The sequence below is a fragment of the Mercenaria mercenaria genome, chromosome 13 (assembly GCF_021730395.1).
Source record: "Mercenaria mercenaria strain notata chromosome 13, MADL_Memer_1, whole genome shotgun sequence".
Classification (NCBI taxonomy): Eukaryota; Metazoa; Mollusca; class Bivalvia; order Venerida; family Veneridae; genus Mercenaria; species Mercenaria mercenaria.
Window position 1 is genome coordinate 29,865,444 of NC_069373.1, and position 25,367 is coordinate 29,890,810.

General features: G+C 37.1%; 3 protein-coding genes across 6 annotated transcripts in view; 1 reads left to right on the forward strand and 2 right to left on the reverse strand.

Moving 5' to 3' along the window:
- LOC123529047 (uncharacterized) overlaps positions 1–25,367 on the forward strand; it is a 172,131-nt gene that overhangs the window by 14,313 nt on the left and 132,451 nt on the right. For all 4 annotated transcript variants that reach the window (XR_008366710.1, XM_045309232.2, XM_045309233.2 and 1 more), the window contains exons 2-3: positions 16,428–16,535; positions 19,742–19,893. Coding sequence is in view for 3 of the 4 variants with exons in the window: in XM_045309232.2 (XP_045165167.2) it covers positions 19,810–19,893 (84 nt within the window). In the remaining variant the exon portion in view is untranslated. The remainder of the gene's footprint in view (positions 1–16,427; positions 16,536–19,741; positions 19,894–25,367) is intronic.
- Positions 4,503–5,699, reverse strand: LOC128547703 (uncharacterized protein K02A2.6-like). Its single transcript, XM_053520798.1, has one exon. It carries the CDS (start codon positions 5,697–5,699, stop codon positions 4,503–4,505), a length of 1,197 nt encoding a protein of 398 aa, XP_053376773.1.
- On the reverse strand, positions 5,886–8,240 carry LOC128547704 (uncharacterized). The gene is made up of 2 exons (XM_053520799.1): positions 7,178–8,240; positions 5,886–6,967 (listed from the first exon to the last, which is right to left on the reverse strand). The coding sequence occupies exons 1-2, from the start codon at positions 8,238–8,240 to the stop codon at positions 5,886–5,888; spliced, it is 2,145 nt and encodes a 714-aa protein (XP_053376774.1).

The window sequence follows — 25,367 nt, forward strand, 5'->3', positions numbered from 1 at the left end:
ACAGCTGTATTAATCAACTAACTTCCACTGATAATGTAAACCATTAATTAGCGATAAACTGTCTTGTGTGTGGGCAGTGCTATAAATCCAGGTAATTATAAACTCATTTTCACTGTGTTCAGTCAGATAAGATAGTTCTGTAATAAAGTTAATCTTGAGAAACAATGAACTTGGAATGATATCAATGATAATTTAAGTATGAAATAATTAAGTATAGTTATGTCTCCCCCAGGAGACATATTGTTTTTGCCCTGTCCGTCCGTCCGTCTGTCCGTCCGTCCGTCCTTCCGTCCGTCCGTACGTCACACTTCATTTCCGAGCAATAACTGGAGAACCATTTGACCTAGAACCTTCAAACTTCATAGGGTTGTAGGGCTGCTGGAGTAGACGACCCCTATTGTTTTTGGGGTCACTCCGTCAAAGGTCAAGGTCACAGGGGCCTGAACATTGAAAACCATTTCCGATCAATAACTAGAGAACCACTTGACCCAGAATGTTGAAACTTCATAGCATGATTGGTCATGAAGAGTAGATGACCCCTATTGATTTTGGGGTCACTCCGTCAAAGGTCAAGGTCACAGGGGCCTGAACATTGAAAACCATTTCCGATCAATAACTAGAGAACCACTTGACCCAGAATGTTGAAACTTCATAGCATGATTGGTCATGAAGAGTAGATGACCCCTATTGATTTTGGGGTCACTCCGTCAAAGGTCAAGGTCACAGGGGCCTGAACATTGTAAACCATTTCCGATCAATAACTAGAGAACCATTTGACCCAGAATGTTGAAACTTCATAGCATGATTGGTCATGAAGAGTAGATGACCCCTATTGATTTTGGGGTCACTCCGTCAAAGGTCAAGGTCACAGGGGCCTGAACATTGAAAACCATTTCCGATCAATAACTAGAGAACCACTTGACCCAGAATATTGAAACTTCAAAGCATGATTGGTTATGAAGAGTAGATGACCCCTATTGATTTTGGGGTCGCTCCGTCAAAGGTCAAGGTCACAGGGGCCTGAACATTGAAAACCATTTCCGATCAATAACTAGAGAACCACTTGACACAGAATGTTGAAACTTCACAGGATGATTGATCATGAAGAGTAGATGACCCCTATTGATTTTGGGGTCACTCCGTCGAAGGTCAAGGTCACAGGGGCCTGAACATTGAAAACCATTTCCGATCAATAACTAGAGAACCACTTGACCCAGAATGTTGAAACTTCATAGGATGATTGGTCATGCAGAGTAGATGACCCCTAACGATTTTGGGTTCACTCTATGAAAGGTCAAGGTCACAGGGGCCCGAACATTGAAAACCATTGCTGGTCAGTAACTTGAGAACCACTTGACCCAGAATGATGAAACTTCATAGGATGATTGGTCATGCAGAGTAGATGACCCCTAACAATTTTAGGGTCACTCTGTTAAAGGTCAAGGCCACAGGGGCCTGAACATGGAAAACCATTTCCAATCAATAACTTGAGATCCACTCGACCCAGAATGTTGAAACTTCATAGGATGATTGTTCATGCAGCGTAAATGACCCCTATTGTTTTTGGGGTCACTCCGTTAAAGGTCAAGGTCACAGGGGCCTGAACATTGATAACCAGTTCCGATGAATAACTTGAGAACCACTTGACCTACAATGTTGAAACTTAATAGGATGATTAGACATGCAGAGTAGATGACCCCTATTTATTTTGAGGTCACTTGATCAATGTCACAGGAGCCTGAACAGTGACTTGAGAACCACTAGGCCAGGAGTGTTGAAATTTAGCGGGATGACTGGACATGCCAAGTAGATGATCCTATTTGCAGCCAACCATCAGTGTCTCTTTGACTTTCGCTCCTGACCCCTATTGACTTCTTGCCTATAGGACTTTGCATTGGGGGAGACATGCGCTTTTTAGCTCACCTGTCACAAAGTGACAAGGTGAGCTTTTGTGATCGCGCGGCGTCCGTCGTCCGTCCGTCCGTGCGTGCGTGCGTGCGTGCGTGCGTGCGTCAGTCCGTAAACTTTTGCTTGTGACCACTCTAGAGGTCACATTTTTCATGGGATCTTTATGAAAGTTGGTCAGAATGTTCAACTTGATGATATCTAGGTCAAGTTCGAAACTGGGTCACGTGCCGTCAAAAACTAGGTCAGTAGGTCTAAAAATAGAAAAACCTTGTGACCTCTCTAGAGGCCATATATTTCACAAGATCTTCATGAAAATTGGTCAGAACGTTCACCTCGATGATATCTAGGTCAAGTTCGAAACTGGGTCACGTGCCGTCAAAAACTAGGTCAGTAGGTCAAATAATAGAAAAACCTTGTGACCTCTCTAAAGGCCATATTTTTCATGGGATCTATATGAAAGTTGGTCTGAATGTTCATCTTGATGATATCTAGGTCAAGTTCGAAACTGGGTCACGTCCGGTCAAAAACTAGGTCAGTAGGTCTAAAAATAGAAAAACCTTGTGACCTCTCTAGAGGCCATATATATCATGAGATCTTCATGAAAATTGGTCAGAATGTTCACCTTGATGATATCTAGGTCAAGTTTGAAAGTGGGTCACGTGCCATCAAAAACTAGGTCAGTAGGTCAAATAATAGAAAAACCTTGTGACCTCTCTAAAGGCCATATTTTTCATGGGATCTGTATGAAAGTTGGTCTGAATGTTCATCTTGATGACATCTAGGTCAAGTTCGAAAGTGGGTCACGTGCCGTGAAAAACTAGGTCAGTAGGTCAAATAATAGAAAAACCTTGTGACCTCTCTAAAGGCCATATTTTTCATGGGATCTAAATGAAAGTTTGTCTGAATGTTCATCTTGATGATATCTAGGTTAAGTTCGAAACAGGGTCATGTGCGGTCAAAAACTAGGTCAGTAGGTCTAAAAATAGAAAAACCTTGTGACCTCTCTAAAGGCCATACTTGTGAATGGATCTCCATAAAAATTGGTCAGAATGTTCATCTTGATGATATCTAAGTCAAGTTTGAAAGTGGGTCACGTGCCATCAAAAAGTAGGTCAGTAGGTCAAATAATGAAAAAACGTTGTGACCTCTCTAGAGGCCATATTTTTCATGGGATCTGTATGAAAGTTGGTCTGAATGTTTATCTTGATGATATCATAGGTCAAGTTTGAAACTGGGTCAACTGCGATCAAAAACTAGGTCAGTAGGTCTTGAAATAGAAAAAACCTTGTGACCTCTCTAGAGGCCATACCCTTGAATGGATCTTCATGAAAATTGGTCAGAATGTTCACCTTGATGATATCTAGGTCAAGTTTGAAACTGGGTCACCTGCCATAAAAAACTAGGTCAGTAGGTCAAATAATAAAAAAAACCTTGTGACCTCTCTAGAGGCCGTACCTTTCATGGGATCTGTATGAAAGTTGGTCTGAATGTTCATCTTGATGATATCTAGGTCAGGTTTGAAACTGGGTCAACTGCGGTCAAAGTAGGTCAGTAGGTCTAAAATTAGAAAAATCTTTTGACCTCTCTAGAGCCATATTTTTTCAATGGATCTTCAAGAAAATTGATCTGAATGTTCACCTTGATGATATCTAGGTCAGTTTTCGAACTGGGTCACGTGCGGTCAAAAACTAGGCCAGTAGGTATAAAAATAGAAAAACCTTGTGACCTCTCTAGAGGCCATATTTTTCATGAGATCTTCATGAAAATTAGTGATAATGTTCACCTTGATATCTAGGTAAAGTTCAAAACAGGGTCACGTACCTTTGAAAACTAGGTCAATAGGTCAAATAATAGAAAAACCTTGTGACCTCTCTAGAGACCATATTTTTCAATGGATCTTCATGAAAATTGGTCAGAAATTTTATCTTGATAATATCTAGGTCAGGTTCAAAACAGGGTCACATGAGCTCAAAAACTAGGTCACTATGTCAAATAATAGAAAAAACGACGTCATACTCAAAACTGGGTCATGTTGGAAGAGGTGAGCGATTCAGGACCATCATGGTCCTCTTGTTTACAAAAGCATTTTCTAGTTTCTCTGGAATCTGTTCCGTTTAGATATGAATAATTAAGAAAAATTGTAAATTCTCTGTTTGTACATTTTGTAGATTTGACCAGCTTAGAAAGTTAACATTCATTCAACATTTTTACATAAATGCAATTACATAAAAGCTGATTAAGTAATAAGCACTATTAAATCCATCGAAGCGAATTTAAATCCATCAAATAGAATTTTTTTTACTTTGTGATATTCTATGATTTATGATTAAAACTTTTAACATTTTAACCACTAGAAATAACACTTTTCATCTTATCTACTGCACTAACAACATAATCACGAAATCTGCTTGGCTGCTTGATTTCTCTACCAAATCTCGTTGTAATCGTAGGTTTTGGCAGGTTTTCAGAGATGTGTCCGTCTGTATGTTGTTGTTGTTCTGGCTCGGATGCATTTTGCATAGTTTGCGTATTGTTATCTAAGGATGCTTGTGTCGGAATATCAGGCTCAATTTGAACTGGTACCTTGCTAGATCTCAAATGTCTGCGATTTCGCCTATATTGTTTTCCATCCTTGTTCTCCACAATATAAGAATTTCATGTTTCGATTTCACTTTTCCTTCTTGCCATTTATCATTATGACGAAATATTACATTTTCACCATTTTGAAGTGGTTTCAAGGCTTTTCTTTGCGCATGCCGATCATAATAAAATTTCTGTTTCTGCTGACGTTTTGAGAGTTTCTCTGATATTTCTTTAGAATTGTCAGGTTTCAATAGTTCCTTAGCAATGGGTAACTTTGTTTTCAATCTTCGGTTCAGGAACAATTGTGCAGGTGACAGACCTACTCCATCTAGTTCCGTATTTTTGTAATCCATTACTGCTAAATTTGGATCAAGATCATTCTTGTTGACTAACCGTTTGATAGTTTGAATACAACGCTCCACTTGACCATTTGAACTTGGAAAGTTGGGACTCGAGGTTGTGTGTTTAAATCCATAGCTTTTAGCGAACTGTTCAAATTCAAAACTTGTAAAGTTTCTGGCATTGTCACTTATCACCTCGTCTGGTATTCCATATCTCGACATATGTGATTTTAAATATCCAATCACACATTGACTTGTCGTATTTTCTAACTTTGAAATTTCAGGCCATTTAGAGTAATAACATACTGAGATCAGATACGAATGTCCCTTTCTCTCGAAAATATCGATTCCTATTTTACTCCATGGTCTGTCAGGAATTTCATGTGGAATTAGAGGTTCCTTTGGATTCCTCGATTGGTATCGAGCACATATTCCACAACTGCTGACTTTTTCTTCAATGTCTTTGGTCATCGAAGGCCAAAACAAAGCATCTCTAGCTTTTGCTTTGCATTTCACTGTCCCAAGATGCATTTCCTGTATTCTTTCGATCATGACTTTTCGCATTGCTCTTGGAATTATCAACTTTGTTCCTTTGAACAATAAGTTCTCGATTTGCGTAATTTCATCTCTATAGTTCCAATATGCACGTATTTGCATATCTACTTCATATCTCTTATCAGGCCATCCATGTTTTACTACATGTTTCAGCATGTTCATTTCATTGTCATGTTTTATGGCAGATTCTATTACTTCCCTGTCACTGTCTGAGACAGAAATATAGTCACACAACAATATGTCATAATCTTCAACAGAACATTGGTCACTGTCACTCAAGTATGATCTGCTAAGTGCATCAGCGAGATACATATACTTCCCAGGTGTTAAATAACATTCAGATTGTATCTTGTCAACTCGAATCGCATTTTCTGAAGTCTAGCTGGAATTTCATTGGATTTGTTTCAGAAATATCGACTGAAGGGGTTTATGATCAGTTTCACATAAGATCTTTTCTTGCCCATATAAGTAGTGATGAAATTTCTTGCAACAAAATTACTATCGAAAGCATTCTTTTTCCAACTGACTGTAATTCATTTGTGTTTTTGTTAGAGCACAACTTGCAAATGCTAACGGCTTGCCACGTTGGAGGATCGCACATCCCAGTCCTTTAGAACTGCTATCGCATTGCAACGTAACGTCTAGCTTCGGGTCGTAGTATGCTAACACAGGTGTATTGGTAATCATACGTTTTAATTCGTTCAAACATTCATCTTCTTGTTTTCCCCAATAGAAAATAACATCTGTTTTTAGAATTCTACGAAGAATTTCAGTTTTCTCCGATAACATTGGAAGAAATTTACTTAGGTATTGAATAAATCCAATGAAAGTTTTCACTTGTTGTTTGTTTTGAGGAGGTTTTATGTCCAACACAGCTCTTATTTTCTCAGGGTCCGGTTTTAATCCATCACTTGTCAAAGTATGTCCAACATATGACACAGAGCTTTTCCTTATGTCACATTTGTCCTTGCTAAGCTTAAGATTATTATCTTCTAATCTTTGCAAAACTTCTTTTAGTCTTTGATCATGTTCTTCTGTATTTGTGCCTGTGACTAATATGTCATCCATAATGACTTCAACGCCATCTATATCATCCAGAATTTCAGAAATCACGTTTTGAAATACCTCACTGGCTGATTTTATTCCGAATGGCATTCTCAAAAATCGAAATTTTCCAAAGCACGAGTTGAAGGTGCATAATTTCGAACTTTCTTCATCTAGCTCAACTTGCCAAAATGAAGATACACAGTCAAGCTTCGAGAATACTTTGGCATTTGGAATTCTTGTGACTACATCTTCTATTGTTTTCAATGGATAGTGTGGCCTTTTGATACATTTGTTCAAATCGGATGGATCCAAGCAGATCCTAAGAGAACCGTTCGGTTTCACTACAGTCACCATATTGTTTACCCAGTCCGTAGGCTCATTTTCTTTTACAATTATTCCTTCTTCAAGCATTCTGTCGAGTTCGTCCTTGACTCTCGAACGCAGTTTTACTGGCACATTTCTCGGCGGGTTTACAATGGGTTTTGCATCTTTTTCTATTTCAATATGATGCTTTTTCGGAAGGCATCCTATACCTTTGAATAAATTTGGAAATTTATCTTCAACAAATTTATTTCTTGTACTGACATTTTGTTTTGTTTCGTCCTGTACATCATACACTCGCTTTACCAGTCCTAGCGCGATGCATGACTCAACACGAAGTACCGTAGGTGCTTTTTCATGAATGATATGAAATTTAATCTCGTGGGAACTATCATTGATGATACAAGGTAAAGACAACGTACCTATGGGCTTCATTGTGTGTCCACTATAAGATTTCAAGTTAACCCTTGTATTCTTGATATTTCCTTTAATTCCCAGTTTTTTCAAAATTTTCACACTCATAACATTGCACTTTGCACCTGTATCCAGTTGCATAGGTATGCAAATTCCATTCACCCTTACTTGCACTGTCATGTCATGTGTAACAGAATTTACACTTTTGTTACTTGTTGAAATTCCCATATATTCAAATTCTCCGCTGGTATCACTGTCACTTTCTGAAAAGTTGTCCATCATGTGTACTTTACCGTATCTAGATTTCCTCTGGGATTTTGATTTACACATTTTCTCAAAATGTCCGGGTTTCTTACATTTCCTACAAGTTTTTCCATTAGCAGGGCACGTAGCTGTGGTATGCTGATATCCACATTTAAGGCATATCCTTGGTTGAAAGTATTTCGCTCCTGATTGTTTTGGTTGAAATGTTTTTTTCTTTGATACTGAAGGTTTTCGTTTGATTCCATGCAAGGATTTGTCTTCCGACTCCATTTCTTTTACTTGTGTTTGAGATATTTCATGGGTTCTGGCAATGTCCAAACAGTCTTGCAGTTTTAAATCTGAACCTTTCCTAATTAAGCTTTCCCAAGTTTTATGCGATTTTACTCCAAACACTATGTGATCTCGCACAGTTTCATCATATCTGTCTTCTGGGTAGCCACAATCTCTTATCAATAATTTCAAATCTGTGACAAATTGTTCAAAAGTTTCATCTTGTTTCTGTACTCTTGATTTCAACAGATATCGTGAATAGATAACGTTCGACTTTGGTTCACAATATTCTTCTAGTTTTGTGAAATGGGGTTCCAGTTTCTTTTTGTCATCATTACTTAGAGTCCATGTAGAATAAATATCTCTTCCTTTCTCGCCTACCCATAACATCAAATAATTGACTTTCTGTTCTTCCGACTTTGAATTCAAAGGTCCACCAAACATAAAATTACAGTGCGTTTTGAACTTTTTAAATTCCGTTTTTAAGTCTCTAGAATCCCAGTTGATAGAAGGTGTTTTCACTTTATATTCATCCATCTTTTTATAATGGTGAATTAACAAATAATCAGTTTTTAGCTCACCTGAGCACGAAGTGCTCAAAGGTGAGCTTTAGTGATCACCCTGTGTCCGGCGTCCGTCGTCGTCCGTCGTCCGTCCGTCCGTCCGTCCGTCCGTCGTCAACAATTTGACTGTTAACACTCTAGAGGTCACATTTTTGGCCCAATCTTAATGAAACTTAGTCAGAATGTTACCCTCGATAAAATCTTGGATGAGTTCGATATTGGGTCATCTGGGGTCAAAAACTAGGTCACCAGGTCAAATCAAAGGAAAAGCTTGTTAACACTCTAGAGGTCACAATTTTGGCCCAATCTTAATGAAACATGGTCAGAATGTTACCCTCAATAAAATCTTGGACGAGTTTGATATTGGGTCATCTGGGATCAAAATCTAGGTCACCAGGTCAAATCAAAGGAAAAGCTTGTTAACACTCTAGAGGTCACAATTTTGACCCAATCTTAATGAAACTTGGTCAGAGTGTTATCCTTAATAAAGTCTTGGACAAGTTTGATATTGGGTCATCTGGGGTCAAAAACTAGGTCACCAGGTCAGATCAAAGGAAAAGCTTTTTAACACTGTAAAGGCCGCATTTATGACTATATCTTCATGAAACTTGGTCAGAATGTTAAACGTCATGATCCTAAGGTCAAGTTCGAATCTGGGTCATGTAGGATCAAAAACTAGGTCACCCGGTCAAATCAAAGGAAAAGCTAATTAACACTGTAGAGGCCACATTTATGACCGTATCTTAATGAAACTTGGTCAGAATGTCTATCTTGGTGATCTTTAGATCAAGTTTAAATCTGGGTCAGCTGGGATCAAAAACTAGGTCACTAGGTCAAATCAAAGGAAAAGCTTGTTAACACTCTAGAGGCCACATTTATGACTATATCTTCATGAAACTTAGTCAGAATGTTAAACTTGATGATCTTTAGGTCAAATTCGAATCTGGGTCATGTTGGGTCAAAAACTAGGTCACGGGGTCAAATCAAAGGAAAAGCTTGTTAACTCTCTAGAGGCCACATTAATGACTGTATCTTCATGAAACTTAGTCAGAATGTTAAACTTGATGATCTTTAGGTCAAGTTCGAATCTGGGTCATGTTGGATCAAAAACTAGGTCATGGGATCAAATCAAAGGAAAAGCTTGTTAACACTCTAGAGGCCACATTTATGATTGTATCTTCATGAAACTTAGTCAGAATGTTAAACTTGATGATCTTTAGGTCAGGTTCGAATCTGGGTCATGATGGGTCAAAAACTAGGTCACGAGGTCAAATCAAAGGAAAAGCTTGTTAACTCTCTAGAGGCCACATTTATGACTGTATCTTCATGAAACTTAGTCAGAATGTTAAACTTGATGATCTTTAGGTGAAGTTTGAATCTGGATCATGTTGGGTCAAAAACTAGGTCACGGGGTCAAATCAAAGGAAAAGCTAGTTAACACTTATTTATGACCATATCTTAATGAAACTTCTTCAGAATGTTCATCTTGATGATCTTTAGGTCAATAGGTCAGGTGAGCGATACAGGGCCTTCATGGCCCTCTTGTTTACATTTCTGACACCATGTCATGTACTTGAAGAAAGAAACAACACCGAGTGACTAGCTCTAGAGTATATTATATACTGACCAAGCATACATACAAACATACAATTATATTATGAGTAGATGTATATACCAACTTATAAGACAATACATCACAGTCATGGTCGCTGGCTTCAAATTCCCCCGCCCATTACCGACGTGGGATGGAACCCTCATTTGATGTGTAAAACTTTTCACGTAAGGAAGCCATCCAGCTGAGGTTAGTGTTTCGATCTAGGTACTAGTCCAAAACATGTCTGGAGGGGCACTTGGAGTCTTTCCCCACCAACAAAAACCTGGGAAAAGTTCATTGTGTCATTTCGGTGTTACTCTCATCATACAAAATAAAAATTGTTCCTGTTTTGGTTTGTTTGTTTGTTTGTTTATATTTTTCTATAAATGAATATGCAAAAGTGTATTTGTTTGTTTCAGTGTAATGTGAAAATATATAATTACAATTATATATCAACAGTGAATGTCACATGCATTGTATTTTCACGAGGGTTAATGCTTTGATCTTATATGTAAAACAAACATATTCCTAGTGTTTAAAAGGTAAAAGTAAAGATCTTGTTTATTAGAGTGCCACTTTTATTGAAGGCCAGCCAATTTGGCTTATGAGACACTGTTATTGTGCTTCCCAATTACCTCCCAACTCCTACCACTATGCCAGGTGCCATGTGGATAGAAGTTGGTAACCATTCATTCAGCTCGCAGCTCAAGAACTGGCCTTATCGGATCGAATTCCATGACAAACACCCCCATTTGTATGTATATGAGTATGTACTCTTGAAATTATATGTTTAGAGTAAATAGAATGTATTCACACTGCAAATCATCCATGCTAGTTAATACGTATGATATGTTTGCTTTCTCACTGTCTAACATGTCCGAAATGATCTATTTGATTTTTATCATAGGGTTCTAGTTTAATTTTCACCTTAAATTAAAGCAAACGTGTTCAATATAATTTTAAACTTTGAAGTTTAGTAGGTTGTAGCATTCTCTAGATCAAGGGTATTTTTATTACCTTCTGTAGTCAGTTATTTATTATAAAAATGCTTTTTTAACCAAAGTGGAAAATATCAGGTACTTGAAAATGAAGCTTTCTGAAAGGTCAGTAAGAATTCTCGATGTCATTTGTCAGACATACCGTGTAAATAAATAATATTGTTACATAATTAATACTGATATTTCTTTTGTTGCACTTTGTGGACTTATGATAAAGTTATATATATCTGTCTGAGCAGTACAATCCCTGTAAATGCTCGGGCCCTTCCCGCACACCATACCTATAGTTCGGACTTCTTTAATGTGTAAAGGCATGTGCACAAAATGACAAATTTTGCCAAGACCTTGTAAATTGTAATGTGTTTTTTAGAAAAGTAATAAATGGAAATAGAAAAATAGCTCTCAGCTCATTTACACGGATAGTTCAGCTTTATTATGTATGTTATAGTTTTTCGCAGTTATGCAAGCTGACATAGAATACTGTCACCGAAAATTGTGACATGAATATACTGTTAACTTTTCCCACTTTAGTCTTTTAATTAAAGTAAAAGTTCAGCACTTCATGGTTTTAATGTATTGTCACATTGGAGTAACGTTTGTTTTACAGTAACTTCGAAATTCCTCAGAAATCATATCATGTACCCCACCCACCTAATTCATAATTTCAAAATAACATAGTTCTTAACATTCACATAAATGTTGTTGTTGTCACTGCGATCCAAGTAACAAACAATGTAGAGCGATATTAATATTATTAAAACATAATGTGGTCACTGGAACTTAACGCTTAGCTTTACATTTTGAGAAGAAAAAAAATAGACCACGGTAATTCTGTAAATAGCCAGTCACAAAGCAGTGTTGTACCTTTCTATATTTCATATACAACAGAAATGGTGTATAATGTACATTGGGATAACCAAGAGCATTAGTCCAGCTAATTTGACGTGATCCTAGGAAATACTGAGATAATTTTTTTATATGGGCAATATCCCCACTCGTGTCAAATACTTGAAAGACCAAAATAGTTGAAGCAATTTCCGATGAAATTTTCATCGCTGCCGATGCTTTACATGCTATAGGTTTAAATGCTGATTATTTCACAAATTGGTCATAAATTCAAATAAAACATACATGTATCGAAAGGGGATTTAATTCCTCATTGATTTTTGTAAAAATTATCAAATAATATCCAAAATTACAAATTTTCTGGTGATTTAAGTCTATGTTTTAATGTACTGTACACAATTAACGTTTACCTTATCTACACGACAATTTGCGCAAGCGATAAAACCAATAACTTTACATGACGGTGTACTGTGATTTATCCTCCATTATTTTGTCTTTAAACAACTTTTTCTCAAGAACCGCTTCACCTGAACTGCTTGATGGATCTCCATCAAACTTGGTCTGTAGCATCAATATAAGGTTGTCTTCTAAGTTTTTTAAAAAAAGGGGTGTGTGGCCCATTGTAGGGGTTAAAAAATAGAAAGACTTCTTCTCTTGAACCACTTGATGGATTTTCATCAAACTTGGTCTGTAGTACCATTGTAATGTCTTCTCTAAAATTTATATATAAATGAAAGCACTTGGTACCTTTCAGAGGCTGCTAGAGCTATAAACAGAAAAAAAAACATTTAAATGATTTCATCTCATGAATAGTTTGATGGATCCTGATCAAACTTGGTAGGTAGCATCATTGTTAGATACTCTCCCAATTTTGCTCAGATGATGGCATTTGGACCCTTTTAGGGCCACTAGAGCTAAAAAGCAGAAAAACCTGTAAACAATTTTCTTCTTAACCCTAACTCTGCTGAATTTCTATAATGAACTTGTCTGTCTTCCAATTTGGACAGTATCATTAACTGTTAAAAGGGATGCTTACCAAGAAGATACTGACTGAATGGCAAACAGTGTAGATCATGATCAGACCGCACAGATATCAAATCTGTTTTATTGTACAACAGGACTTTCACAGTTTTAAGCAGGTAAAAAAGGTACAATTCCTCATGCATTTGAATAATGCAAAGAGTGTCTTGTATAGTATGGTTCTCAGACATTCAAAGACCATTAGCTATAATTTAATAAGTTTTATTTGATGTTTGTTGTCATTTTTGATGAGAACTTTATACTGTGTAGCACCTGATCCCAACAACCAGAAATAGAAAGTATTGAGTCTGACCACTGTGAAGAATTGCCTTGTGCTTACATAATAACCTGTATATCAAAAATAGCAATAATATACATGAGACATTAATACAATCCGCAATTCTCAGCATTAAAATGTCTATAACTAGTTGGCATTATTGGTAATTGTTTACTTTGAAAACATTTTTAAATGTTTTATATTACTGTGAAAATAATTTAAAAAAAATTTGTATTATACTTTATCATATAAAAAGGAAATAATTACATGCAGCAACAAAAAAAAAAAGAAAATTAATTTGTGTCACAGTGACCATGACCTTTGAGCTAGTGGTTAGGGTCTTGCACATAACACACCATTTTGTAATGGTGTATATTTCTGCCAGTCTATTTGAATATTCGTTCATGCACACCAAAGACCTAAAGCTTACCTAAAATCTGCAAACACTACATCACACCCTATTACCTGATGTCCACCACGCCGTTGGATGCGGCTGCCACAGAGGTCAGAAATCAATAACGATGAGTAGTGATGATGAGTTAGTTTTTATACGCCCGTTTGAAAAATGGGACGTGTTATGGGAACGCCCCTGGCGGGCGGGCGGGCGGGCGGCGTCCACAGACTTTGTCCGGAGCATATCTTCTACATGCATGAAGGGATTTTGATGAAACTTGGCACAGTTGTTCACCATCATGAGACGGAGTGTCATGCGCAAAAACCAGGTCCCTAGGTCTAAGGTCAAGGTCACACTTAGAGGTCAAAGGTCAAATTCAAGAATGACTTTGTCCGGAGCATATCTTCTTCATGCATGGAGGGATTTTGATGAAAGTTGGCACAATTGCTCATCATCATGAGACGGAGTGTCATGCGCAAGAACCAGGTCCCTAGGTCTAAGGTCAAGGTCACACTTAGAGGTCAAAGGATACAAGAAAAAAAAGTTTGTCCGGAGCATATCTTCTTCATGCATGGAGGGATTTTGATATAACTTGGCACAAATGTTCACCACCACGAGGCGGAGTGTCATGCGCAAGAACCAGGTCCCTAGGTCTAAGGTCAAGGTCACACTTAGAGGTCAAAGGATACAAGAATGAAAACCTTATCCGGAGCATTTCTTCTTCATGCATAGAGGGATTTTGATATAACTTTGCACAAATGTTCACCACCACGAGGCGGAGTGTCATGCACAAGAACCAGGTCCCTAGGTCAAAGGTCAAGGTCACACTTAGAGGCCAAAGGTCAGATACAAGAATGACTTTGTGCGAAGCATTTCTTCTTCATGCATGAAGGGATTTTGATGTAACTTGGCACAATAATACACCATCATGAGATGAAGTGTCATGCGCAGTTCCCTTCTTTAGAATTACTTCCCTTTGTTGTTACTATAAATAGCTTATATTGTAACTTTTTCATTACTAGTCGTAGGGAAAAATCGAGACCACTTTTCTGTAGTACAACATGCATGCTACATCCAATTATGAGGTGTATTTTGACCAATCTCTACCTGGTAGAGATTTTTTCGTGGACTTACAATTTTTTTTTTGGATTTTTTTTTTTTTTTTTTTTTTTTTTTAAGATTATCTTCCCTTAGTTGTTACTATAAATAACTTATATTGTAACTTTTTTATAATTGACCGTAGGGAAAAAACAAGACCACTTTTCTGTGGTACAACATAGATGTTACGTTCAAATTTTAGGTGTATTTTAATGTATCTCTACCTGGTAAGGAGTTTTTTTGTGGACTTAGAAAAACAAATGACTTACAATGATTACTAAACAACAACAAAATTAAAATTCCATTTGCAAATACAGGTGCTAGAGTAAAGAAATTTGCTGTGACGGGCGTATATTGTGACATTCTGGCACTCTTGTTTTAGCTGTATTTTTTCATTTCGACTTTCCATGAAGGTATTTTGGTGCAAGCATATGTGTAAATGCCTAAACATATTATATAATTAATCCTGGTCGCCAACTTTGCGAAATAAAGAAGTATTCAGCTGTTCAAAATGGACGTTTATCAAAATTAATGCGAAAATCATATTCAGCGGCCCAATTTGAAGTGTTTACAAAATAATTTGGTCGGATTTACCTCACACGTCAAACTACCAATCATCTGGGGATAATCCTGGCAAGTTTCAAGTTTGTCCGTACGTCTACACCGACGTTCTGACCCTCCAAAGGGACCCGGGTATAGTCACGGATGATAAACTTTACCGCAGAGGGCATTTTTTAATGATGCCTATCCCGCCGAGGAGTCAGAATCTAAGATATCGTTTACGGCAGAGGCAAATTTGCTGTAAAAACGTCTATACTGGCTGTTTGTTTTGCCTTTAAGACCTGGGAGGTCAAGGAATTATTTGCAGTATGCATTGCTCATACTTATGTTTAATAATTGGCTATTTTCAATTGCAAACACTGCTGTTCCACATTTTGACAAAGTCTTTTGAGATAAAGCTTTGAAACTTACAAGAGGCAAGAGTACAAAACTCTGTCAAGGATTTCGGCTGAATTATGGCCCTTTTTGGACTTTGATATTTGTTCAATTTTCATACAAGTCAGTGTTTTGTCAAAACTATTTGACAGGTGGCTTTGAAACTTTTAACACTTGTTTATTGTCATGATTCCCATTTGTAGGCAAGAGCAGATAGCACTGTCAACTATTGTGGCTGAATTATGGCCGTTTTTGGACTTAAAAATCTGTTAAATTTTTCATACCAGTCCATATTTTGCCTAACCTGTTTGTAATATGGCTTTGAAACTTTGACCACTTGTTTACCATCATAGTCTACATACCTAGGACTTTTTTTGACTTTAGCTCAGTTATGGCCCTTTTTGACATAGAAATTAGTTAAGTTTTGCATACCATTTGATATTTTGTCTTTAAACTGTTTGATACATGACCTTGCTTACCAACATGGTCACACATTGCCATATAGTGCAAGACTTATCCAGATCCGCAAATGCAAATACATTGTTTGTCTTATTTATTCTTTTTCTTTTGTCTGAAAATCTATGGCATGAACAGAAAGCCATGTGTTCATATGAGCTGCATGAAGGTCCAAAGAATGCCAAAATGAGAATGCAGTTGGGCAGAAGTTAAGAATGGTCATAAGTTGTCCACTGCCTTAATCTTGAGTACTGTACTCTGAGTGTTGATTATTTAGTACTGAAATTTTGTCATTTTCCAGTTGATCAATTAGCAGCTGCTAGGCGATGATTTTCAAATGTTTTGAGTTATTGTATAATGCAGTTTGTGCCTTTCTGCTATTTCCAACTTGTTTCAAATCTAAATTCTCAGAATCTGCATTATCAATGTATCAATGCTATCAGTTAAACGAGGGCAGTATGAGGAAAGTAAGTGGTCATATACATTTTTATTTTACTCAGTCGTTAATGGCTGAATTATGAAGGAATTTTTCTTTATTTCAGAATTTGATGGTATATGGCCTGGATTACCGAGAAATTTATCAGCTCGGAGTGTGAGGATCAGTAAGGATGTGATAGCTGCTAATTTTACATGGAATGCTCCGTATGATGGTAACTATGTTTTCTTGCAGTCTCCATGCATGTTCTCAACTTCGGTATACATATATGATATTTATATATAATATAAAAGACAGTTGTTTGACAATACATATTGGAATGGGCTTTCAAAAAGCTATAAGTACTGTTTTGACAATTAGAGGTATGGTGGCTCTTAGCAATACTGTTTTTCTGAGAAATAGAGCGGTGCTTAAACGTAACGTTTTTGTCCAACCCCCACCCCGCCCCCCTCCTTGCATGAGTAATGATTCTTAGACATTTTCACCTTATGACATGCCTAGCTGAAAAAGTATTTGATATAGATTGATGAAACCTTGTGTGGGTCTTACTCATGATATGAAAATGCACACCTCTTATTTTTCCTCTGGCTTCGCCCCCTGATTGCAGAGTTATGGCCCCTGAAATAGTAAATATGCACATTTTCACCTTCTGACGTACCTAGCTCAAAAGTATTTCATATAAATTGATAAAACCTTGGGTCACTTGATTAAAGGTCATGGACACAGGGACCAGAACATAGAAAACAGTTTTTGATCAATAACCTGAGAACCATTTGACCCAGAACCTTTAAACTTCAAAGGATGATAGGACAATCAGAGTAGATGACCCTTATCATTGTTTGGGTCACTTGAGATAAGGTCAAGGTGACAGGGGCCTGAACAGGGACTCCTTTTCTGACCATTGACTTGAGAACCACTTGACTCAAAATTTGACAACTCATAGGATGATTGGAAATGCAGAGTTGATGACCTGTATGATATTAGGGTCACTTGATCAAAGGTCAAGGTCACAGGAGTCTGAATGTGGAAAACAGTTTCCGATCAGTAACTTTAGGACCACTTGTTGAAACTTAATAGGATGACTGGACATGCTAAGTAGCCTATCCCTATTGTACCCAACCATCAATGTCTCTTTTTCTTTTGCTCCTGTTCCCTTTTGACTTCTTGCCTATTACAACTATGCATTTGGAGAGACATGCGCTTTTCTACAAAAGCATCTTCTAGTTTGTATTTCTGTGTCTTTTGCGTAGTGCTAAGGTCCTGATTCTAAAGTTAAAGAGCTTGGTCTGAAGGTTCATTTTGTCACTAAACCCGGTTTTGTTTGTCCTTCCCAGCAAATGGCATGGGCAACATAGAAGACTTCCACCACTGGGTTTCCTAATAACCAACCAGTCTCACTAGATAGGCTCCTGAAGGAAGGTCCAACACCTAGAATCTCAATTTTTCCCCTTTTTTGGGCCACTGCCCTTTGTCATATATCACCAACTAAGATAGCATGATTACTGATTAGGTTAGAGATATATTGACCTATGACATGATGGGAATGCAGCAGCAGCTAGGTAATCTTGAGCTGATTTCGTAAAACTTTCAAAGGGGTTTTTATTGAGCTGACATGGTCTTCTTAATTGAAACCATGAACAAACTTCGAAGATTTGTCGTTTGTCGTTGGGCAATTACATTCAGCGGTTATTTGTTACAGATCTAATAGAGACAGAATAACAGGTAATTATCAACCAATTATTGGCATTCAGTGAGAATGAAGGCCTAGTAACTGGTGTCTGTTTGTCTGTTTTGTTGTTCACATTTTACCATTTAAAGAAAATGCTCGACCTAAGTTTGCTGTACCTTCATTGATACTGTTTTTAGCTCACCTGAGCAATGCTCAGGTGAGTTACTGTGATTGCTCAATGTCTGGTGCTATCATCTGTCTGTTGTCTGTCAACATTTAGCTTGTGTATGTGATAAAGGCTGTATTTTGGTCAAATTTGGTCAGAATGATTGTCTTGATTAAATCTAGGTCATCTTTGAATATAAGTTATCTGGGTTAAAAACTAGGTCACTAGGTCAAATCAAAGAAAAACCATGTGTATGCTATAGAGGCTGTATTTTTCAATTAATCTTCATGAAATTTGGTCAGATGCCTTGATGAAATCTAGGTTGAATATGTATTATCTGGGGTCAAAAACTAGGTCACCCGGTCAAATTAAAGGAAAACCTTGTGTACATAATGGGGACTGCATTTTACACTGGATTTTCATAAAATTTAGTCAGAATGATTGCTTTGATAAAATCTAGGTCAGGTTTGAATATGGGTCATCTGGGTTTAAAAACTAGGTCACTCGGTCAAATCAAAGAAAAACCTTGTGTATGCAATAGGGACTGCATTTTACACCAGATCTTCATGAAATTTGACCAGAATGATTGCCTTGATTAAATCTAGGTCATATTAGAAATGGGTTGTCTAAGGTCAAAAACTAGGTCACCTGGTCATATCAAAGAAAAACCTTGTGTATGCAACAGGGACTACATTTTTCACTGAACCTTCATGAAATTTGATTACAATATTTGTCTTGATGACCTCTAGGTCAAGTTTTAATCTGGGTCATGTTGGTTCTAAAACTAGGTCATCCAGTAAAATCAAAGGAAAAGTTTGATAACACTTTAGAGGCCACATTTATGACCATATCTTCATAAAATTTGGTCAAAATGTTTATCATGATGATCTTTGACCCAGCTTTGAATCTGGGTCATCTGAGGTCAAAAACTAGGTCACCTGTTAAAATAAAAGAAAAGCCTTGTGTATGCAATAGCAGCTGTATTTTTCATTTTAAGTGCATGAAACTAAATTGTCAGAATGTTTGTCTGCATGAAATGTCGGATTATTTTCTATCTGGGTCACATGGGGTTAAAAACGAGGTCACCAAGCAAATCAGAAAGTAAGTTTGTTTACACCCTAGGGGTCGTAAAACTTGGTCAGAATGTTTTTTATCATAAAGTCTTGGATGATTTTGAATCTGGGTCATGTGTGGTCAAAAACTTGGTCACTAGGTCAGAGAAACCTTAATGAAAATTGGCCAGAATATTTGTTTCCATGAAATCACTAGGTCAAACATTACACTGTTATGGTGTGTTTCTCAGGTAAGCGACCTATGGCCATCTAAGGTCTCTTGTTAGTTTTTTCTTTTGTCAAAATAAATTTTACTTCACATATTTCTATTTGGTCTTACAAGCATTAACCAACACCTCTACACATTATATTTTCCTCTATTTAGCCTCATAAAACAAAGAATAAATTCTCACAGTAACTGATTTTGAACATAAAAAGGATTTTGAACGGAGTTTTATTGGTATTTCTTCCTTGTTTAGCCTAATATAGAACACAGAACAGATTCATACTAGTATGTTTTTCCCTTTTTTCAGCCTCATATAGGACACTGAATGGATTCTTACTAACAGTTAACATTGCGGAAGATTTTATCATTCAAGGCATGCCTAACACTTTACATATGGAACCAAGATGTTTCTTTGCAAACTTATCGGGAACAAAATGGGAAACTGTTTTGAGACCACATGTAAGTAATTAATGTTTGCATATTCCAAATCTTTTTTACGCCCGTTTGAAAAACGGGACGTATTATGGGGACGCCCCTGGCGGGCGGATGGGCGGGCGGGCGGTGTCCACAGACTTTGTCCAGAGAATATCTTCTACATGTATGGAGGGATTTTGATGAAACTTGGCACAGTTGTTCACCATGCGCAAGAACCAGGTCCCTAAGTCTAAGGTCAAGGTCACACTTAGAGGTCAAAGGTCAAATTCAAGAATGACTGTCCGGAGCATATCTTCTTCAAGCATGGAGGGATTTTGATGAAAGTTGGCACAAGTGTTCATCATCATGAGACGGAGTGTCATGTGCAAGAACCAGATCCCTAGGTCTAAGGTCAAGGTCACACTTAGAGGTCAAAGGATACAAGAATGAAAACTTTGTCCGGAGCATTTCTTCTTCATGCATGGAGGGATTTTGATATAACTTGGCACAAATGTTCACCACCATGAGGCGGAGTGTCGTGCGCAAGAACCAGATCCCTAGGTCTAAGGTCAAGGTCACACTTAGAGGTCAAAGGATACAAGAATGAAAACCTTGTCCGGAGCATTTCTTCTTCATGCATAGAGGGATTTTGATATAACTTGGCACAAATGTTCACCACCATGAGACGGAGTGTCATGCGCAAGAACCAGGTCCCTAGGTCTAAGGTCAAGGTCACACTTAGAAGCCAAAGGTCAGATGCAAGAATGACTTTGTGCGAAGCATTTCTTTTTCATGCATGGAGGGATTTTGAGGTTACTTGGCACAATTATACATCATCATGAGACGAAGTGTCATGCGCAGTTCCCTTCTTTAGAATTACTTCCCTTTGTTGTTACTATAAATAGCTTATATTGTGACTTTTTCATTACTAGTCATAGGGAAAAATCGAGACCACTTTTCTGTAGTACAATATGCATACTACATCCAATTTTGAGGTGTATTTTGACCAATCTCTACCTGGTAAAGATTTTTGTGTGGAATTTTTGTTGGGATTTTTTTTTTTTTTTTTTAAAGATTAACTTCCCTTAGTTGTTACTATAAATAACTTATATTGTAACTTTTGTATAATTGACTGTTAAAGGAAAAACCAAGACCACTTTTCTGTGGTACAACATAGATGTTACTTTCCAATTTTAGGTGTATTTTAAGGTATCTCTACCTGGTAAGGAGTTTTTTTGTGGACTTAGAAAAACAAAAGACTTACAATGATTACTTAACAACCACAAAATTAAAACTCCATTTGCAAATACAGGTGCTAGAGTAAAGAAATTTGCTGTGACGGGCGTTTATTGTGACATTCTGGCACTCTTGTTACCTTGCTGATAAATATTAATATTGAATCATTATTGTTACCATGTTGCCAATATCGAAATGAACAAAATCAAAAAGTCAAATAAGTATGCATAATTTTTATTGTATTTTTATTGTTTGTGTGGGATTATTACAGCACCTCATTTTATTGTATCATTGCTGTTTCTGTGATATGTTATATCAATGAATCTTTATATCTTTTTTTCTTTGGCTTGCTTGTTTTAATCCTATATTGTACATCATCAGATGGTGGGCTTTTCAAATTACTCTGCACCCGTGATCTGTCGTCCTAACAATTTCTGGTTATCGCATCTTCTCAGAAACTACTGGGGGGATTTTGACCAAACTTTGTCAGAATGATGTATTGATACCCTAGTTGTGTCCCCCTGAAAATCAGACTGGTTCAACATTTATTGAGTGGGTTATGGCCCTTTGTTTATTTTTATAATTTACATAGATTTATATAGAGAATTTTTTTAAAAATCTTCTTGTCCAAAACCACAGAGCCCAGGGCTTTGATATTTGGTATGTAGTATCATCTAGTGCTCCTCTACCAACTTGATTCAAATTATTACCCTGGGGTCAAATATGGCCCCGCCCTGGGGGTCACATGGTTTATATAGATTTATATAGGGAAAAACTTTGAAAAAAACTCTTGTCCAAAACCACAGAGCCTAGGGCTTTGATATTTTGTGTGTGACATCATCTAGTGGTCTTCTACTAAGGTTGTTCAAATTATTCCCCTAGGGTCAGATATGGCCCCGCCCTGGGGTCACATAGTTTACATATACTTATGTAGGGAAAAACTTCGAAAATCTTCTTGTCCTAACCACATAGCCTAGGGCTTTGATATTTGTGTTGTAGCATCATTTAGTGGTTCTCTACCAAGTTTATTCAAATTATCCCCCTAGGGCCAAATATGGCCCTGCCTCGGGGCTCACATGGTTTAAATAGACTTATATAGGGAAAAGCTTTTAAAATCTTCTTGTCAATAACCTACAACATTCAAATTTAGACCACATGTATAGTTTTGGGTGGCAAGATGAACCTGACATGAGTTGACCCTGATTTTGACCTAGAAACCTACTTTCACATTTCTGTTGGATCACATGCATAGTTTTGTGCACCGAAAAAAACTTTGACATTGACATTGACCTAGTGACCTACTTCCACGTTTTTTAAGGTACAGGCTTCAAATTTGGACCACTTGCATAGTTTTGTGTTCAGAAATGAAATTTGACCTTGATTTTGACCTAGTGACCTACTTTCACCTTTCTCTGGCTACAGCCTTTAAATTTGGACCACATGCATAGTTTTGTGCACCAAAAAAAACTTTGACCTTGACATTGACCTAGTGACCTACTTTCACATTTTTGAAGGTACAGGCTTCAAATTTGGACCACATGCATAGTTTTGTGAACCAAAATGAACTTTGATGTTGAAATTGATCTAGTGACCTATTTTCACATTTCTCAAGCTACAGCTTTCAAATTTGGACCACATGCATTGATGACATGCACAGTGTTGTGTACCAAAATGAAATTTGACCTTGATTTTGACCTTGAGCTAGCTGAAATTTGGAACATTCAAAAATGGCTCAATGGTGGGTGCCAAGATCACTCTGTGATCTCTTGTATATTAATGATATTCTATGCTTGATAATGTTTGTTTAATGTTATGTATATACTGCATATATGTTGAGGCCCACATGGTAGATGGGGAAACCTAACGTAATTAGCCTCTAGAAATAAAGTCTGTACTTACTTACTTAAATATTGCATACAGAGACTTGCCACCACAAACATAGCTGACTGCTAAGCTGGGTTACTGTGATCAGTTTTTCTCCTAAGTCCTTGGAGTCAACAATGCCAGCATTAAATGGTCCCTATAGGGTGTAACACACCTATTAAGTGTACAATATACTGAAGGTTAGTGTTAGGTTTAACACAAGGTTTAATAGCGTACATTCAATGTGTGTGTACACTCAATGTGGAAGAATTAAAGCAGACCATAAGACGATGCCTTCTTTGAAAATGCTGGTTTATCACAAAATTTTATGTAATATGTATTACTCTTCATCAAAATGGAAAACAAAGTGACCTTTTTGAAGACTAATTTCCAAGTTTGCTACCATAAGAAATCTTGTTTTCTAAAGTTGGGAAAACACTTGATATAATATTACATAGGTCAAGTTTGAATCGGGATCATGTAGGGTCAAAAACTAGGTCACTAGGCCAGATCAAAGGAAAATCTTTTGAACACTCTAGAGACCACAATTTAAGTTTGAAACTCATGAGAATTAGTCAGAATGTTTGTTGTGATAATCTATAGGCCAAGTTCGAATCTGGGTCATGTGGGGTCAAAAACTAGGTCACCCAGTCAAATCAAAGGAAAAGCTTGTGAACACTCAAAGAGGCCACAGTTGTAACCAAATCTTTATGAAATTTAGTCAGAATGTTTGTCTTGATGATCTTTAGGTCAAGTTCAATGCTAGGTCATGTGGAGTCAAAAACTAGGCCAGTAGGCCAGATCAACTCTGGTGAGCGTTATATAGGGCCATCATGGCTCTCTTGTTTAAACATTACTATTAGGGGTCCAATACCTTAAAATAGCGTTTTATTGTAAGTTAGCTTTTAAATCAATAGCCCTTTACAAGATGTATGTGGGGTATTTATATAAAAGTTATTGAATGATTCAAGAGCAGTTCATGAATTGTCCTTTGGCATGTCAAATGGTAATTTTGTATCACATTCAAATATAAGGTATCACTTTGTTATTAGCAAACTTGTGTTTGTTGAGAAAATAATATTCCTCTGTTTCTCCATTTTTGCAGACTTCACCAATGAGAGACCAAAAACATTTTCCTCCTTTGTTTATCATAAAATTGGGATTTTTTTTTCTACCAGACTGAAAGAAATTTTACCAGATATGTGAGGTAGTCTGGCACATTCTTATCCCTTGCCAAAGGTGGGGGGATAATAGTTTTGGCATCTTTCCATTCGTCTTTCCGTTCATCCATCCGGAGCCATATGTAGAAAGTGGTTTGGAATATTTAAATAAAACTTCATATACATGTTCACCACTATATGGAAATGTGGCCCGTCAAGTTTCAGACAGATTGTCCAAGTAACACCAGAGTTATGGCCGTTAGTAGTTTCTAGTGTTAACTGTATAGGATACTATAAATAAGGCAATTTCTACTTTATAACTTGTGACATATTTGACCTAGAACTATGAAACTTAAAGTGAATTTAGATCACCATAATGTGGTAGTGCACACTTAATTTTGTCAGGATGTCTTTAGTAACTTTAGAGTAATTGCCCTTTAATTGTTTAAAAATCTACATATTTGTACATAAAAAACTAACCAATTAGTAGAAGTTCATTAAACTTCTAGCTTGTTTTTCCGTGAACATTTACTATCACCATGTAAAGTTGTGTACCCACACCCGGTAATTCCGCCACCCTGATCACTGTAACTCCCCCCCCCCCCCCCTACAATTTTTTTTTCTTTTTTCTTTTTTCTGTTAAATCTTAAAACCTTTCATAAATATTTATCAACATACAAAGTTGTACCCTCCCCAGCCTCACTGCTCCACTCAGTCACCGCCAACCCCCCTCCTCCTCCCCACTCCTAAAAAACACAAAAAGAAACCTTTCATTCCTTTATATATGCCTGAATCTTGCAAGAGCGGGGCGTATTATGTGAACACCCATATACCGGTACATTTGTTGTAGTGGAAATTTAAAAAATCCTGTTGTGTGAAACTGCTGGCCAGATTTTAAAATAATTTTAAACAACTGGTCTTTGTGTGACTCAATGAATCGGGCGCTAGTAATTCATGTTTATTTTGCTGATCCTATGCTGTCATTCTTTTCACATGAACTTTCATTTCTTATATGTATATTATATCTGTAAACAAGTTTATATTATAAATTGCACATGTTTTGTTACATTTAACATTAAAATCAGCTTCCCGCCCATTCTGTTCACTAGACAGAACAACTATGACATCATATAGGAAATGTTCTCCCTGACTTAATACACGGCCATCATCAAAACAGTGACCCATTATCACTTGGTTGTGTTGCCGTAACTTTGGTACCTTTCCTTCCGCCGTTCATACAAAATGAACGTCAAAATTTTC